Source organism: Aulonocara stuartgranti (assembly GCF_965226115.1).
Source record: "Aulonocara stuartgranti genome assembly, chromosome: 18".
NCBI lineage: Eukaryota > Metazoa > Chordata > Actinopteri > Cichliformes > Cichlidae > Aulonocara > Aulonocara stuartgranti.
This window is the reverse complement of record NC_138954.1, coordinates 4,725,260-4,745,000: the sequence shown is the minus strand read 5'-3', so window position 1 is coordinate 4,745,000 and position 19,741 is coordinate 4,725,260. Positions and strand designations below refer to the sequence as shown.

The window sequence follows — 19,741 nt, the reverse complement described above, 5'->3', positions numbered from 1 at the left end:
TGGAAAAAAGACAGATTGCATGTCTCCCTGGAAGCCCTAAAGATTAGTTGGAAAACTTATCAGAGGGCAGTTAAGGCCGATAAACACTCCTACTTTTCTCAACTTATTTCGGCCAACTCTCATAACCCTCGTGTTTTATACAATACGATTAATTCTGTACTTAACTTGGAGGGTTACAACCTTTTGCCGTCCTCTGAGGCTATGTGCAATAAGTTTATCACCTTTTTTGTGGACAAAATTGCTAGCCTGAGGCCTCTGATTCCACCTATTGTTGATCCGGCCATGCATTCTCCTTGCTCAAGCTTATTCCCTGCTTTTGCACCGATTTCTCTGCGTGACTTAGAGGAGTTGGTGCTACATGCTAAGCCCTGTGGCTCCCCAAATGATGTTGTTACTCCCCGCTTTCTCCAAAAAGTATTTCCCATCCTTGGACCTTATATCCTGAAAATTATCAATACTAGTCTGTTAACCGGTCAAGTTCCTAGTGGGTTTAAACATGCAGTCATACACCCCTTACTTAAGAAACCTGGCCTTGATAGTTCTACTATGTCAAATTTTAGACCTATCTCCAAACGTCCCTTTCTAAGCAAGATCTTGGAGAGGATTGTACATACCCAACTGTTGGATTATTTGAGCGACTCGCAATTGTCTGAAATTTTCCAATCTGGTTTTAAGCCCTTTCACAGTACGGAGACAGCTCTTGTTAAAGTTATGAATGACATTCTTGTTGCTACTGATCGTGGTAAATATGCTGTGCTTGTCTTATTGGATATGACAGCTGCATTTGACACAGTGGACCACGACCTGCTGATCTCCCGCTTACATCACTGTGTGGGAATTTCTGATCTGGCATTGTCATGGATAAAATCATATCTTTCCGAAAGGAGTTTTTGTGTCAAGCTGGGGTTGGCCGCTTCCTCTGTGGCCCCTCTGCTTTGGGGTGTGCCCCAGGGATCTATCCTTGGGCCATTACTTTTCTCGCTGTATTTACTCCCCCTTGGTGCGATTTTTCGTAAACACGGAGTGTCATTTCATTTGTATGCCGATGACTGTCAGCTTTACTTACCTTTTAGTCATTTGGATATCTCCCCATGTCAATCACTGCTTGACTGTCTTAGCGATATTAAATTATGGATGGCAAATAATTTTTTGAATTTTAATGGTCGCAAAACGGAAGCAATTTTATATGGCCCGCATCGTTCTATTGATTCTCCAGATGTTGATTTTGGTGATTTGACCTCTCATCTGAAAAGTTCAGTCACTAATCTTGGTGTTAAACTTGATTCTGCGCTTACTTTTGAAGGTCATGTAAGTGGGGTGGTAAAATCAGCTTTTTATCACCTCAGACGCCTGTCGAAGGTTAAGCCTTTCCTTTCCAAACCCAATTTGGAAACTCTTATTCATGCTTTTATCACCTCACGTCTGGACTATTGTAATTCCCTTTTAATAGGGGTCGGGTCGGGCACCTTGTCACGCCTGCAGTTAGTGCAAAACGCGGCAGCGCGATTTTTAACCGGTAGTAGGAAATTCGATCACATCACTCCGGTTCTGGCTTCCTTGCATTGGCTTCCCATTGATTTTAGGGTTCGTTTTAAGGTCCTTTTATTGGTTTTTAAATCTTTAAATGGTCTGGCTCCTGTGTACTTAACTGACTTGCTGAAGTCACATGTTCCTCCTCGCTCGCTCCGTTCAGCTGAGCAGCTGCTGCTGTCGGTCCCTAAGTCGCGGCTGAAATGCAGAGGAGACCGTGCCTTTTCAATTGCGGCTCCGATGCTCTGGAATAACCTTCCCCTCCAAATTAGACAAGCGTCATCAGTGCAGGTCTTTAAGTCCAGATTGAAAACCTATTTTTATTCCCTGGCTTTTAACTCTGTAGGAAACTGACACCTTCTTATTTATTTTATTGTTTGTAATGATTTTATGGTATTTTTAATTTGGTTGGTTGTTGTTTTGATCTGTGTTGTTCAGCACTTTGGTCTGCCTGGTGTGTTCTTAAAGTGCTATACAAATAAACGATGATGATGATGATGATGAAATATACAGATATTTACAAACTCTTCAGAAAACACAAACACTTTTTAAATTGTAACATCAAATCAGACTAAATGTTTATTTTTTTAGATTGATAAATATAAAAAACATATTTGTTAACTTTAAGAGTAAAGAGAGAAACTGTCTGTATTTCTTAATTTTAAATGGCACCAAATTGTATTCAAAATTGAGCCACACTTATGGAGCTCCACAGTTCTTTTCCTGGTGTTTTGGTTGACATCTCTTGATTTTCCCATGTCACAGAAACAGGCTCTGTGTTTTGCCTTATATGCATCCACAGCTGTGCCACCAATTTACTCACATGGACTCTACTAACCTATCAGAAGCTTCTTCAGCTCAGAATGGAATCGTCTGCAGTTTTCTTATTAATTAACAAACTTAGTGTACATGTACTCCTAAATTTGATCAAAGTGATAAAAAATAGACAGCTCTGTCTCTCTTTATTCTGACATTTAACTAATTCAAAAGATATTTCAATATTTATCTAAAACAAAAGTTTACTCTAAATTGATGTTGTACAGTAAAAATGTTTTATGTTTTCTCCCTAAAGTGTATGTAAATATCTGGTTACAAATGTGAATATCCTGCTGTGTACTGAAATCCCTCTTGTTTTGCATAGAAATATACTGAACAACATACAAAGCATAATATATAAAATAACATTTACCTGAGTTTTTTCTTTGAAAGAAGCCTCTAATGTCCATTCTTATATTTCAGTACATAACTGAAACCGATTTAGTCGGGGAGGGTAAGAACTGAAAATATGAAATAAACACACGTAAGCTAAGACTCTCTAAAAAAAAATAGCATTTGTTCGGCTTTTCATTTCGCCATTTGTTGATTCACTTGAAGAGCAAGTAACGTAATATGGGTCAAGTGATCAGTTTGATATCAATCTTTCGTGATGCACCGTCATATTTACATTATTTGTATGGTACGAATGATTTGCTTTGGTACCTGCTCAAACTTAAGCTCTCCTTAGTATGGCTGGCTCCGTTTCTCCAACAGTGCACTCACAGGCAGCAGCTGCCCCGCCCCCTCGCTCAGTCGCTTAGTGCCTGAGCTCGGATCATACCAATATCAGGGGGGATTCACGCACAGTCGTAAATTCCCACAGTGTGCACTATGTGCTTCGAATATTGTGTGTACTTTTTGTTTTATACAGTTGTCAGCCAGGCATCTAACTATGAAAAAATTACACTCCAAAAGACCCCGGGCTTCTGACAAAACAACCCGGGCTTAAGCCCAGTAAGCCTCCCCCACGCTCCGCCCCTGCTTGAACATCCGATGACCTGTATAGTGCACTCTATGTAATATTTTGTATTGAATTAATTGAAGACTGGGATTTCTGATTAGATGAAAGGTTTGTAAGCAAGTCTGAGACCAGAAGTTTTGGTCTAAGTTAGCTGATAAATCCGCTTCCCATTTTGCAATAGGAAGTGATACTGATTCATCTGTTTTAGAAAGCATTCTGTATATTTTGGAAAGTAATTTGGGGGTTTTAAGAGTAAGAAATTGAACCACACTTGGTGGTGTTTGTAGTTCAACTTGACCCGGTTTAAATTTCTTTTTTACTATGGATTTAATTTGTTGATATTCTAAAAATCTTTTCTTGTTGATCCCATATTGTGTAACTAGTCCGTCAAATGAAATAAATTCTGTTCCTTCTAGTATATGTTCTAAATATTTGATTCCTTTACCACTCCAATCTGAAAAGTTTATCATATTATTGTTTTGTAATATGTCAGGGTTGTTCCAGATAGGTGTACGTTTGCATGGGATTAATGAAGACTCCGTGAATTTTAGAAACTCCCACCATGCTGTCAGAGAAGAGCTGATGTTGACGCTTTTAAAGCATTCATGTCGTTGGATGTTTGAGCTGATAAATGGTAGATCTGAAATCTCTAGATTATTGCAAAGTGCTTGTTCTACATCTAGCCAAGGTTCATCTAAGAGAGTATGTTTTAGCCATCCTGAGATAAACTGAAGCCTGTTGGCTAAGAAGTAGTGCTGAAAGTTAGGTAGTTCTAATCCTCCTTTATCCTTGGTCTTTTGTAGTGTTTTTAAGCTTATACGTGGGGGTTTATTTTTCCAAAGCAATTTGGACATACATGAATCTAGAGATCTGAACCAATCTTGTGGCGGTTTAGTTGGGATCATTGAGAATAAATAATTTTTTTTTGGTAAGACCATCATTTTTATAGCGGCAACCCTTCCCATGAGTGATATGGGTAGACATTTCCACCTAGCCAGATCACCTTCTACCTTCTTTAAAAGTGGGATGTGGTTTAATTTAGTTAGATCTGCAAGCTTGGGAGAAACATTAATACCTAAATATTTTATATTTCCCGATTGCAGTGGTGTTGAAGAGGAATTATGGAGGGAGCAATTAATCGGTAGGACTGTAGATTTTGACCAGTTAATTGAGTAATCTGATATTCTTGCAAAAGAGTTTATCAATTCAATCACCACAGAGATATTGGTTTGTGAATTTTGGAGAAAGAGTAACACATCATCTGCATAAAGGCTGATTTTATGTTCCATGTTCTTGCATTTTATGCCCTTAATTACTGAATTCTGTCTAATTGCTGCTGCTAGTGGTTCAATAAAAATTGCAAACAGTGAAGGGGAGAGTGGGCATCCCTGCCTGGTGCCCCTCAAGAGACAGAAGCTGGAGGATGTCTGGTCATTTGTTCTGACACAAGCTGTTGGGGAATTATATAATATTTTTAACCAGTTTATGAAAGAGGATCCAAAACCAAATTTGTGTAAAGTTGCAAATAGAAATTTCCAGTTAACTCTGTCAAATGCTTTTTCTGCGTCTAAAGAGAATATTGTAGTTTCTAGGTTTTTACTGTATGAGTAGTCTATCAAATTAAGTAATCTACGTGTATTTGTTGATGAGTGCCTACCTTTTATGAAACCAGTTTGGTCAGGATGAATTAAGAGGGGGGTTATTTTCTCCAGTCTTTTTGAGAGAGCTTTGCAGATTATTTTAAGGTCTACATTTATAAGGGATATTGGACGATAGCTTGAGGGATATACAGGGTCTTTGCCTGGTTTTAGCAGGAGATTAATGTTTGCAGAATTCATATTTGATGGAAGTCTGCCCTTTTCTTTGATTTCCAACAACGTTCTGTAGAAAACTGGTGCTAGAATCGACCAGAATTCTTTGTAGAATTCTGCAGGAAAGCCGTCTGGACCTGGAGCCTTATTATTGGGCATACTTATCAGGGCTTCCTGGAGTTCACCTGGTGTCAGTGGTGAATCCAGTGCCATTGCTTGAGTGTCTAATAATTTTGGAAGAGTTATGTTGTCCAAAAACTGATCAATTTCTTTTTTAGATGGGTTTATTTGTGGTGAATACAACGTGTTATAGAAATCCCTGAAAATGTTGTTTATTTGTATCGGTTCATATATTGTGTTCCCAGATGAATCTTGAACAGCACATATAGTTGTTTTTTCTTTATTTATTTTTAGCTGGTTTGCTAGAAATTGACCGGATTTATTACCATGTTCATAATTTTGTAAGCGTAGTCTTTGTACTAAGAATTTTGTTTTTTTATCAATTATCTCATTTAATTCTAGTTTTGTTTTGCGTATTTTGTTCAATGTTTCCTGATCTTGGTGGGACGTGTAGGCTTCTTCTAGTGATTTGATGTTTTTTTCTAATTCCTGAATATTTTTGTTTTCTTTTTTCTTTTTATTTGATGAGAAAGAAATTATTTTACCTCTCATCACAGCTTTCCCTGCTTCCCATAGAACAGAAGCTGATGTTTCGGGAGTGTCATTATAGTCTAAATATGAAGTCCACTCTTTTTTAAAATATTTAATAAAGTCTTCATCTTTAAGTAGTGATGTATTAAATCTCCAGTTTTTACTTGGCGTAGTATTATTCTTGTGCATTAGTTTTAAAGATACAGGAGCATGATCGCTGACAGCTATAGGGTGAATCTCAGTGTCTGAAATGTCACTCAGCAGTGAGCTGCTGACCAAAAAATAATCCAGATGAGAGTAGGAGTGATGGACATGTGAGAAAAAAGTATATTCCTTACTGGTGGGGTGAAGGGAGCGCCATGCATCACAAAGACCAAAGTCGCTCATATACTGTTTGATTATATTTGTGGACTGCCAATTACGCTGAGTTCCCGCTGTATTGAGCCTATCCATGTCTTCATTTAGTCCAAGGTTGAGGTCACCTCCAAGAACAAGTGTGCCATCTAAGTGTTCAGAGAGTGCACTGAAAAAACCGTGAAAGAATGAGGGATCATCAACATTTGGACCATATACACTTGCAATACATAGCTTTTTATCAAGTATAGATAGTTTAATGATTAAGAATCTGCCCTCTGGATCTATAACTGTATCGAGTACTGTGAAATTAATATTTTTATGTATTAAAATTGCTACTCCCCTTTGTCTAGAATTATAACAAGCTGAGAACATATTAGGAAACTCAGGTGTTTTAAGTTCGTTCGAACCTCTAAGAGGTCTGTGGATCTCTTGTAAAAGGACAACATCTGCCTGTAGTTTTTTGAGTTGGTTAAATATTTTTAACCTCTTTTCTCTGGAGCCAGCTCCATTTATATTCCATGTAATGAACCTCAGTGTACCCATAGATGTTTGTGTATAGGGATGTATGCTGTGTGCGTCGCTTAGACAGGTGGAGAGAATACGTCACTTGTTCATAAATAAAAAGAAGGAGAGAGAGAAAAAATGTGTGGCGAGATGCTCCCTGAGTCTGACTATGTGTTTGCATAGTTACTAATATGAGTAGGCTTGGCTTAAGTGTGTGTATCCTAAACGACTGTGTGCGCTGTCTGACTGAAGTAAATGTGCTGCCGTTGAGCGCATGGTGTGTATGTGTCGAAATAAAGGGTGTTGTTTGTGGATGAGTGTCGAAGCAGGTGATCGAGGCAGTGAAAGGAATAAAGAAAGAAACCAAGGACAGGGGTGAGCAGCATAAAAGCAAGAGGGGGAAAAGAGAGAGAGAAAAAAAACGAGAAGAAAAAAACAAAAAACAAAACGTAAACATTCCAATTAAATCACTGACGGAGAGTGACGGTGTTAATTCTGCTATGAAATCACACTTTAAGATGCGATTTGATACTAGTAAGTTAAACAGATGTTAATGCAAGTTAGTGTGAGTGGATAGGGAAATGGTGTAGCTGATTCTTATCTGGTGTGAGGTTAATACAGCCACGGAGTGATGTTGGGGTCGCGGTGGAGCTGTCCGTCCACGTACAGCCGGTCCACAGCGATGACAGCGCGGGAGCCCTTCTGGATGAAGCCGCGTCGGATTGGGAAGAGGACCCTGCGTCGTTCCAAGATCTCTTTGGGGAACTGGTCGTTCACGCTGAAGTCCGTTCCTTTTAATTCCCTGCCGCGGCTTTTCACCTGTTGTTTTTGTTTGAAGTGGCCGAATTTGGCCACGATAGGACGTGGTCTCCCGGCCGTAGCCCGAATGGGGCCGAGGCGATGTACCCGATCGAAGACGATGTTCTTCACAGTGTCCTCCGGCAGCTTCAGGTGGATTTTGATGAAGCTTTTTACCGTGGTCTCCGCGTCCTCTCCAGCGGCTTCTGGAATACCAGAAAATACCAGATTATCACGCATGCTACGTGTTAGGTATTTTAGTACCATGGGAGCATTTACTGGATATTGTTTTATAGTGACATTATACAGGAAAACTCTGTCATTCAACAAGGTTGAAATACCACAGAGATCACTCCCTCAGCTACATTAGTTTCTTAATCTTTTAGAGGCCTGTTGAAGGCCAAATGGTTTGTTTCAGATTTCACTAATGAAAGAACTCTTCGTTTTGTGCCTTGAAAATATGTCGCTGAGATAATCACAATTGTAGCTGAACTAATAAACTACACAAAGGATGCTTCTTCACCCAAGGGCAGGAAGACGCTGCCTTATCTTGGTCTGTACTGGTTTAAACTGATAAATCTGCTGTCTCATGAATTTTACCCTCTATATAAACTGTTGTACTTGTGAATAAAGTTGAGTCACTTTGGGAAGACAATCTAAAGCAGTCTCTGTTTTCTTGTTCTCCCAAGCTGCTCCCGAGCTGCTCGTACTAACACGCTGAATGGCATGCTTGAATATTACTTGAGAATATATTTGACTGTGTTACAGACTAAGGGACATTCTCTGCTGATAGGTGAAGGTACATTCTCTGCTGATAGACGTCCACGCCTCGGAGGAAGCCGATCCACGGAGTAGGCCCTGGAAACAGTTTCCTTCACTACGAGCTTGTAGATCAATAACTGTTTCTTTTATTTTTTTATTTTCTCTATTGAGCTGGGTAACATTTTCTGTGAGACATTTCACCGAGTCTCTTAGCGTGGCATTTTCAGCAGCAAGCGTTTCCACCTGCTGCTGGCTGTACTCCAGGGATTCTCGCAAGCATTTAAATTCTCGGTGAAGAATCTCCACCAAGGACAGCCTTGCGTCGAAACTGGACAATCGCTTGTCGATTGACTCCAGTATGTCGGCAATATCTTTGCCGGCTGGCGATGTTGAGCCGGGGGAATCTGCCGGGCGTTGTCTTTTCGACGACGGCGTCTCAGCTTTGGCCGGGGAAGCTGCACACTGGGCCTTCTTCATCACGAGATCCTGAAAGCACTGATCAATATAATCTTGGAGAGTCTCTAAACTCTCCCCGTTGTTCTCCAGGGTGTTGGAGATTATTTAGACAAATATTGTTAGTTATAAGACAATTGATAAGTGTATTTGGTAATAGGGGGAGACCGGGGATAGTTGTAACGTGGGTCAGTTGTAACACTTCCAATTTCTCCAATCAAGGCTAAGTTTCAAATGATGTGACTCATCCTGTGCATGCCCAATTCAGTTCTGCTATCACATGTGAAAAATCAGCACATTTTGTCAAACACAGACAATTTAACATCAAAAAAAGTAAGTTTTTCTACTTTATTTCAATTTCTAATAGCATTATCTGCTTTGCAGTTAAACTCATCAAACTTAAATTATGTTATTTGTATGTCTATGGGGATATATTCTGTGTAGGTCTTTAGTGCTAATGTTTTAGCCGTTGGCTGTAATGTTAGCTAGTTCATGGCTATAGGAGTCTGGGTCAGTTGTAACAGCAACAGTCTGGGTTAGTTGTAACAATAATGCAGATGTTACAACTTACCACACTTTTACTTTTACTTATATTAAACAAGTTGGGGCAACAACATCAGCAGAGAGAGGTTCACTGGTCGCTTTTGTATATGCGGTTAATGCCATTGGCAACACAATTCCTCCACTGTTTGTGTTCCCACACATACATTATGCAGACCACTGTGTCAGAGATGGACCAGTAGGAAGTACTGGTAGTGGAAATAAATCAGGATGGGTGCAAGAAACAGATTTCCTCATCTTTCTGAAGCACTTTGCAAACCACACCAAGGTAAGCCAGGATAAAAAGTAATGGAATTGCAATGCTGGTGAACAACTACATTTTTTCAGCTTCATTGTTATGTTCAAAATTGGTGCAAGAGTTGTCGGTTATAATGCCCACTGAGCCAATGAGGCCAAACTCAAGGAAGACCAACCAAAATTAATGAAATATTCAGTTGCAGAAAATTCCATAATTTGTCTTTTTTGGGGGGTTGGAATATGTTCAAAAGCTGGATTTCTGCATTCTGTCACACACACACACAGCTACATAAATGGCTCTAAGTGCATTCATGTGTTGAATAAACAAAGATTACATGTTAATGTTTTGTTAGTACCCTTATTTCATTGTGTTACATTTCACCCCAGGATATGTTACAACTAACCCAGACTAGGGGGTTAATTGTAACATTTCACTCTTCGTGTTTGAGACCATACCATGCAATGAGTAATTGTGCTGCAGAGAAAATAGCTGCACTATTTAATAGCAGAGACATGTAAATACTTTGCATTACATTTTGAATCCACTACCTTAAAAGAGCTCCAATTTACAGACAGAAATGTCAAAAATGTTACAACTATCCCCGGTCTCCCCTACTGAAGCTTAAATGAATTTGTTCAAATCTAAACTACCATTTGCTTTAATTTTCCGCCAACAATCTCCGGCGTCTGACGTCAGTTACAACATGAGTCGCTTACCTTGTCCGTCACTTGTCCTTTTTTCAGACTAAAATCAAATTAACAAACTAAAATCAAAGCATTCTTTGATTTTAGTCTGTTAGCCCACAAGCTGAGTTTTTATCAGAGTCCTGCATGAGTCAGTGTTATTTCACTGACACCATCACAGTTTTACACACCTGTTCTGTATGACTTTGTCTCAGGTTTGCGGTGATATCCAGCACTCTGAGCTGATGGCAGATCTGGTCAGTCCACAGTAGCTTCAACCACTAAATTATCTCTAACACATCACCAAACCAAAGTCTTCCTGCTAAGAGTACATCAAAGGTGAAAAGCGAGCCTAGAATGTCATCATTTCTGCTCTCCTCTTTCTTCTTCTTCTACTTCTGGACCGCACACATCTGTCGCTGCCCTACTCAGGTCGATCTAATGAAAATCAGCCAGAAATAATAAACAGAAATCCAAATGTAGAATTTATAGTTCCCCATTGATGCAATTTGGTTATTAAATTTAAGAAGCAGTCTGTAATGCTCACCCCAGCATAGTTGAAGCAGATCATCAAAGCATGCTGAACACTTTCTACCATTCCACATGTGCATTTTCTATCCAGGTACTCAACAGCACCAAACCATAATTGTGAATCCATGGCTTTGATCTGGTGAAAATCACCCTACCCCTACTGTTCATCTTTACACACAACAGATGGTGTTTCTGTATCTTATGACTGAATGAAAAGTAATGACAACCGTTATTTTCAATCTTCCATTGCTTCTACCTGTTGTTTCTCTGTATTATTGTCGGATCTTTACCTTCGAATAAAGTGCCTTCAATATAAACTGCCTCGAGGTAACTTGTTGTAATTTGGTGTTTTATTAAGAAAATTGAACTATTGTGGCAGAAAAGTTGGATGCAAACCAAGACTAAAAGTCCTCAGGCAGGAGTCATAGCTGGGCTTTAGCATCTGGGTCACCCACTTTACCCAGGGAGCTAAACCAGCATCTCCAACAGGTGATTTGTTTGTCTGGCAGTTTCAGGCTGGGAAAGCTTGTTAAACTTTAACAAAACATTATTTGGCACCAACGTGAATGATTTGGGTCATGTTTATCACGTCTGAGTCAGGGAGCAAAGGTCACCTCCTTTATGCAGGATTTCACCTTATGCCAACAGGGGAAAAAAATCACGAGTTCTTAAACAAGCTGTAGGTCATGTTACTACACACATTTCAATATGTAAGCATTTCATCATGTTTTAGAGTCTCAGAGTTATTTCAGCCTCATCTTCACATATTTTCACAAATATTCACATTATCTCCGAGATCCAGTTGTGAAATTTTTTCCCTCAGTGTAACCGATTGCAACACAACAAATGACTGACCAGTGATTAGTGTTTTACAGTGATTACGACAGACAGCCTGTTTCTGCCACTGCTGCCAAGCATTTGCTCTTTTCAGCTTGTTCAATTGTGGAGGTTTTTACATTCTTTACCTTACAATATAAAGCACCTTGAGGCAACTGTTGTTTTTTGGCACTATATATAAATATAAATGAATTGAACTGGTAGCAACTTTATGAATGAGAAAATGAAAACAAGTGTCAGTCAGCTGGTTCATGTCCAGCAGGTGGGGAGGAATCAGTGAGTCTGTTACTCCAGTTACTTACTCAGAGGTAAAGTTAAAGAAAACGAGTTTCCTTCATCGCACTAAACCTGCCCACTAAACATGACCCTGAATGAACCCATATGTAAAGGACTGTAGGTTTTAAGCAGGCTCACGTAATGGCAACACAATAGATGAGGAAAGTGGGGGAACTCTGACGACATCTAGTGGACATCTTGAAGATGACGGGTCTGAACAGAGAGCAATGCAGGTCTGTGGAGAAGATTGCAGCACACTGTGAAATATGAACTATGAATAATATCTACATCTGTAATGATGTAATCAAAATAGGCTCCATGTAGTTTAAGTTCTGTTACTGTACTTATGAAGCAAACTGCACACACAGAGTTGGCAAACATTGAGTTTACTTGCATTTAGGCAAAATGATATAAACACTTATCATGAGCCAATATAGCACATTTAACTGCTTTTATTTAGCAGGGATTACACAATACACAAAATAAGTCACAAAAAATTTAATCAAATCTTGCAACATGTTGCTAAGAAGAACCAGGACAACCAGGTCAAAGCCATACTGAAGTATAACCTTCATTAACATAAATCACAAAGAAAACATATTTAAATAAAAATTGTATACTTGTCTTGAACTTTTTTAAATCTTTAGTCCTGTGTATCAAAACTTATTTATTGGCTGATAAAAAGGAATCACATCATGGTTGTTACAAGGAACAAGTGATGAAAAACTCATTTTCATGTTTGTTTTCTTCTATACTGAAGAAGAAATACAAGTTTCTGTGGTAAATATTAAAAGAGCATCCATGTTCAATAAATATTTGTGTCACCTTTAAAGACCAATAAAAAAAAATCAAACTTAGAGAAACATAAAGTCAGGGCTGGAACAAACAACATAGAGTGCCCTTCACTGCTGTGGACAGGAAATGTACCGTGACTTGGAGCATGAGGTCATTTTCTACCTCGGGTGCTGCAGTGATTTGGTTTGTCACTCAGGTGGATCCTTAGATGAAAATTCAGTCCTGATTTCCAACTGAATCTTTCCCCACAGGAGCTACAAATATATGGTTTCTCACCTGTGTGGATCCTTCTGTGACTTTTCATAGTCGACAAGTCTCTAAACTCTTTCCTACAGACGTTGCAAGAATACGCTTTCTCACCGGTGTGGATTCTCAAATGAGTTTCTAGTCCTGATTTCTTACCAAATCTTTTCCCACATGTGCTACAGAAATACGGCTTCTCGCCTGTGTGGATTCTCACGTGACTTTCAAATCCGGATTTCTTATTAAATCTTTTCCCACAGGTGATGCAAAAATATGGCTTCTCGCCTGTGTGGATCCTTACGTGAGTTTCCAATCCTGATTTCCAAATGAATCTTTTCCCACAGGTGCTACAAGAATGTGGCTTCTCACTTGTGTGAACTCTCATGTGTCTCGTCAGGTTGGATTTACACTGAAAAGTTTTTCCACAAGTGTCACAGCTTACAGATTTTTTACTTGTATCAGTTTCACTCCGAGACTTATCTGTTCGGTTTTTGTGACGTCTCCTTTTCTTCAGCTCCGCATTTCTAGTTGATCCCGAGTCCACATGCTGGTTTTCTTCCTGTTCCTCAAGCTCTGGTTCAGGAAAGTTAAGAGCAAGGAGCTGGTCATCGTTTGGTTCTGATTCACTGAGGTCACTTTCCTCAAAACTAGAAGTCACCATAAAACTATTGATCTCCTGCTTCAGTACAATCTCCTCCAGCTCCTGACTGGTGCAGAGTTCCTCCTGTTCCTCTTTAATCTGTGGAGGATCTGGGTCCTCCTGGTCCAGACTTGAGTTCCTCTCCTGCTGATTGGCGACAAACTCCTCCTCCTTACAGGCAGTTTGCTGGTGGAGGTCTAAACGAACAATAAAAAAAATGTAATTATAGAAAAACACTTCTGAGAAGATAAAGTTTTAGTTAAAGTCTGTAATGAGGGCATGTTGCTCACATTTGCAGGTGAAATTAAAAGTGTGTAAAAATGAAGTTATTTGTGCACTCTGATGCAAATGAGAACTTGAGTTCTGACATTTTTCAGCAACATTAAGAGTAAAAAAACCTTTCAAACAAAAAAGAACTCACTTATTACTGACTGACTGATGATCTATTTTGGAGTTGATCTCGAAACTGATCTACATCTTGATATTTTTCAAAATAATCTTCACTATTGGGGGTGGCTGTAGCTCAGGCGGTAGAGCAGATCATCTACTGATCGGTTCGATTCCCGGCTTCACCTAGTCTGCATTTCAAATATCCTTGGGCAAGATACTAACTCCAAGTTGCCTCAAGTTGCTCTTTGATCTGTGGAATGTGTGTCTGAATGTTGGTAGAAAGCACTAAGAAAAATGTGCTTGTGCGAATGGGAGTGAGTGGGTGAATGCACAAGTTTTGTAAAGCGCTTTGAGTGCTCAAGATTGAGTAGAAAAGCGCTATATAAGAACCAGTCCATTTAAAACTCCCTGTCATGTTTTCACGAATACACATTAAATAGATCTGACTGATACAAACTGTAGGTTTAATATTAATGTTAACACTTCAGAAAAGCGATTACAGTTTTACCGCTGGTCTGTAAATCTTTCTCAGGTTTCCAGATGTTATGCAGCTGTCTGAGCCGCTCTTCCCCGCTCCAGACGACGATGCCTTCATCCTCGTGTTTCACTACAAGCTGTTCTCCCTCTTGACTGATGCAGAGTTCCTCCTGTTCCTCTTTGATCTGTGGGGGATCTGTGTCCTCCTGGTCCAGATTGAAGTTCCTCTCCTGCTTCCAGACCTGCTGGCCAGCCAGATCTTCCTCCTCCTTACACTTCATGTTGATGTGGGACTTGAGGAACAAAGTAAAAAGAAAAAGATTAGACAGGTAAAGGTGCAGCCTCAGTCAGCAGGGCTGTACACTGTGAGCATGTTGCTCACATATGTGAGAGAGGTTTGTACAAATGTTTCAGAAGCACCATGTGACTCCCTCTCTTTGTTGGAAAGTCTTATTAATTCACTTTATAACTATTACTTTGAAGATAAATTTCTACCATCACAAAAATATTATGACCTCTTTAAAAACAAACAACGGCAACTACATGACTTAAATTCCATGTTTAGATGAAGGTAATGGTCAATGCCTTTTGACAGGGGAAAAACCTCCACACAGAAGAATCTTACTTGGCTGAATCATAAATTATTCACCATGATTAAAACTGCAGATGAGCAATAATCTGCATTTTATTTTAGCCAAAGAGGAATGTTTCTGTTTGTCTGTGATCTGACTTTTTCTGCTGGCTCCAAATTTCATTTTATCCTGTGTAAGTTTGTTTCTCTTCCTGTTAACTAGCAAAGTCAAAATCACCTTGATTCATTTAACTTGAATTCAATTATAAATGTAATCATTTTATTGAACAATTAATTTCATTTCAATGAAAAACAATTACTTAAAAGAAAGAGATTAAGTTGGAGAGAGACATGTGGCCATCTTTTAGTGAGTTAGACCCTGATTAAGGGCTATTTTTAAAAGTAAAGCCCATCTCTCAAAGTCCCTGCCGGCCTGCCTCCACCTCGGGAAGTCTGTGGGTGCAGACGGAGGTGAGGAGCACCACAGGCGGCAGAGAACTGTCTGTAGCCCCGGAGTGAGGCGTCGTGAACCGAAGCAGACAGCGAACTGTGGCACAGTGCAGAAAACCGAAGCTTTCCCTCCCTGTTTGGTTTTGATGTGTCTCATGAAAGTCTATTGTTAAAAGTTGACCTTTAAAAAAAACGGACGCACTTGTTTGATTAGCTGCTCTCTGATTTTAGCCTGTTAGCTTACAGACTGAGCTCAGATCGTTCCTGTGTTAGTTCATTGAGAACATCACAGTTTTACATACCTGCTGCGTGACTTCATCTCGGGTCTCCGGCTGATATACAGCAGTCTGAGCCAGTGGCGGATCTCATCATCCTGGACGACTGTTTTTAATGTTTTTAACCACGGAGATTTCTTCTGCATCATCAGTCTCTCATTGTTAAACTCTCCCAGAAACTGAAGACAGTTGTGCCATTTCCGCGCTTCTTCTTCTTCTATTGAGTAGACGGCAGACTACACATGTCCAAGGGTAATACTGTCCTCCTCAGGCCATTGGCATCAAGTCAAAGCCTTAAAGTCTGGTACTTTGCGCATGGTCATTTTTTACGAACAGCAGAATCACAAGACAAAGCGTGCCAATGTTTATACTTTTCACTGTGACTGCCAAATAGATGAAAAAGTAGATGTTAAAAAACAACTTATAGTTTTGTCATTGGGCTGGTAGAAAGCTATGAGTTTCTGTCCCTTTGTCTGACCTTAGAGACTTATTTTAAAAGGAAACATTACAATCCTTTAAAGCAAGTATTTTCACCTCTGTTCCCCCCTCTGTACTTAGCTTTTTTGTTGTCATGTCAGTAATTGTCCAGTTGATGGCTCCCTTGGATCACAAGCCTGTCTCATGAGTCCAAGTGAATATATTCTTAATAAACAGCTTTGAAGAATTTGTGACCAACTTTGTTTAATTCGGAACATCATCATCATGAGTCAAACTCACTCTTGGATCTACAAAATATTTAACAAAAACAAACATCACTGAATCATAAGGTATTTGCTCCAACTCTTAGTCCAGAAACACATGAGTGAACTAGATCAGCTGCTCCTCCAGTTCAGCTGTGGATTTATATCATTATTTATATTTGTAAAGTGGATATGCAGTTTTTCAGTACTAATATAAGCATTTTATATCATTGCTTTATTGACAGATGTTTGGTGTTCAAGGTCAGGCATCAGTTTGAAAAAAACAAACAAACACACTGAGTTGAACTTGAACTTCCTACTGACAAAAACTAAAATTGGTGCAAAAATAACCAGAAACATATAAGAAGCATCCTGGAGGTGCTGCAGACAAGATAGGACCAATAACATGTCAACAGGAAATCCTTTTTACTAATTTGTTTATTTCTTTTTAGATTTTTACTCTCCATTTTAAGCCATGATGTTTGCTGATACTGTGTTCCTACTGTTTGTTCTCATTAATAGTTCTGTTTTTAACATTCTGTGCTGAAGCTGGAGGAAATGTTTCTACAGTGTCAGATGATACAGCTCCAAACTAAATAAGTGACTAACTAACGATGCTTTAATACACTTTACTATAAATTATGATATAGTGCACTTTCTTAAAATTTCTTATTGCTCTGTAATTAATTGTTTTCTTTATAAATGTACAAATGAGAATAAAATCTGTGTGATAAAGGAAGGTCTGTAGACTTCTCTGTTAAGATCAGTGAAGAGAAACAACAACATACAAATACCTAAGAAAAATATTCAGTAAACATTTAGAAGATAGAGAAGTTTATGTTGTCATGTGGAGAAATTTTTCAAATAAAAATATCCATAAGCATTGATAGTCTCCATGGCTGAACAGACACAGGAAAGAGCTCCACCTATAAAACGTAAAAACATCAAGACAACATGTTGAAGATGTCGAGGTACTGCCCATAATGTTTGACTGACATCTGATTTATGTGCAGCACATAAATACCACAATAATGATGGAGAGAAACTAAAAGGGAACTAAAATACAGATTTAAACTTACAACAATATGAAAGACTTCAGTCTATTTCACTTTAATCAACTCAGCAGTGTCTCCATAACCATAATAAAGCCTCAGTCCAGCATAGAGCGGCTGAGTGAATGTGGTCTGGACTCTGTGGAGGAGAGTCATGGTTTCAGAGACGCTGTAGAAGGACAAAATACCTGCTCTGTGATCCAGGTACACTCCTACTCTGGAGGAACGAGGACCTGAGACACGAGTTTCAATGTTGTTGTACCAAAATATATATCTGTTGTTGTTACAATATAATGACCAAGATTTGTCATTATGTCCAAAAACACATTCATAACATCCTTCTCTGCTGATATTCTTGTATGCGACTGCTACACAAACTCCTTCCCCTCTCCTCTCCACCTCCCAGTAACAACGTCCAGTCAGACTCTCTCTACTCAGGACCTGCCACCATACAGTGAATCTGTCTGGATGATCAGAATAAGACTGTTGTTGTTCCACTGCTGTTGCTTTTCTGTTCCCCTCTGATAATAACAGCTGTGTGTTTGCTGTGTTTGGATCCAGTGTGATTTCACATGAATATTTTAAGAATCCAGCTCTGGTCTTTGGCTCTGCTGGTGGATCTGACAGTAAAACATCCACTTCAGTGACTGTCAGTGAGATGTTTGTCCATTCCTCTCTCAGAATGTCCTGTAGTTTATCTCTGACCTCTGACACAGCTGCTGTCACATCCTCAAAGTAGCTCAGAGGACGGATATTGATGCTGGATGAGTCTGTAGACTCACTGAGTGCTGACAGTGAGGGGTAGTTGTGTAGAAACTGGATGTGATCCTCTGTGTGTGAGAGCTGCTTCAGCTCAGCATCTTTCCTCTTCAGCTCAGTGATCTCCTGCTCCAGCTTCTCCTGAAGCTCTTTGACTCGACTCACTTCAGTTTCCTGCTGGGATCTGATCTGCTGCTTCACATCAGAGCTTCTTTTCTGGATGAGATGGATCAGCTCAGTGAAGATCTTCTCACTGTGCTCCACTGTTTGATCAGCAGACTGATTGATGGCCTCCACCTCCTGTTGAAGCAGCTTCACATCTTTCTCTCTGTCCTGGATTCTCTGCTGGATGTTTTGTCGACTCACCTCCAGCTCTCTCTGCCTCTCAGTCCTTTCTGCTGCAGCTGAGACTGTGTCGTGGCCTTTATGTTCATCCACAGAGCAGAGATAACAGATACTCTGCTGATCAGTACGGCAGAACATCTTCATCACCTCATCATGACGAGAGCAGATGTTCTCCTGGAGCTTCTTGGAGGGCTCCACCAGCTTGTGTTTGTCAAATGCAGGACATTCATAATGAAGCTTAACATGTTTCTCACAGTAAGAGACCAAACACACCAGACAGGACTTGAAGGCTTTCATTTTTCTTCCAGTGCAGACATCACAGGCCACATCTTCAGGTCCAGCATAGCAGTGATCAGCAGGAGCAGCTTGGAGTCCAGTCTTCTTCAGCTCCTCCACTAAAACTGCTAACATGGTGTTTTTCACCAGGACAGGCCTCGCTGTGAAAGTCTGTCTGCACTGAGGGCAGCTGTAGATTTTCTTCTTTTCCTCTTCATCCCAGAAGCTTTCAATACACTTCATGCAGTAGCTGTGTCCACAGGGAATAGTCACCGGATTCTTCAGTAGATCCAAACAGATCGAACAAGAGAAGGTTTCTCGGTCCAGCTGAACACTTTTCTGCGCCATTTCACCCAACAGTGTCAGTGACTGTGTGAGTTTCACTTCCTCAGAACTGAAACTGCTCTGATCTAAACAACATAGGTTTCTGTAGCGAATGGGATCTGTCAGCTCTTATACGTCACCACATGTTGGTTGCACCCATCTTCAAACTGCAGATCAGAAGGGGAGGGAACAAGGGAACATGTGGACAGAGAGGAGGTGCTGAGTTAGAGAGCAGGAAGAGGGAGGGTTATCAGACACTAATTCAATCCTGGAACATGTGAGCCTGTGAGTTTTTCATTTAAAAATAGCACTGCTCAGCCTTTAAAGTTGTTAAATAACCTTAACATTTAAAAGACAATCTTTTTATGTAAATTAGTTTAAATTATCATTTTAGTCATTACAGGATATCAAATACTGCAGCTGAACTAAGAAATTGTTGTAGAAAAAAGCAATAAAAGGTCGTTCCCCCTCTGTCCCCTCCTGGTCACCTGTGCCTCAATTTTATGAGATGAGATGGATCAGCTCAGTGAAGATCTTCTCACTGTGCTCACTGTTTTATCAGCAGACTGATTTTATTCCACAACCTAGACATCCACATTACTCACACTCTCATAACACATACATATAGGGCCTTGGGATCGGGCATGTTATACGGTGTCCAGAGGACAGTCTTTGTATTCAACCTCACCTCTGGC

General features: G+C 39.8%; 2 protein-coding genes across 2 annotated transcripts; both read right to left on the bottom strand.

Moving 5' to 3' along the window:
* Window positions 1–12,139: 12,139 nt before the first annotated feature.
* On the bottom strand, window positions 12,140–14,626 carry LOC309694549 (uncharacterized protein). The gene is made up of 2 exons (XM_082514731.1): window positions 14,346–14,626; window positions 12,140–13,644 (listed from the first exon to the last, which is right to left on the bottom strand). Exons 1-2 carry the CDS (start codon window positions 14,593–14,595, stop codon window positions 12,716–12,718), a joined length of 1,179 nt encoding a protein of 392 aa, XP_082370857.1. The 5' UTR covers window positions 14,596–14,626; the 3' UTR covers window positions 12,140–12,715.
* Window positions 14,627–16,287: 1,661 nt separating this feature from the next.
* On the bottom strand, window positions 16,288–19,741 carry LOC309694509 (tripartite motif-containing protein 16-like). The gene has a single exon (XM_082514654.1). The coding sequence runs from the start codon at window positions 19,068–19,070 to the stop codon at window positions 17,391–17,393; it is 1,680 nt and encodes a 559-aa protein (XP_082370780.1). The 5' UTR covers window positions 19,071–19,741; the 3' UTR covers window positions 16,288–17,390.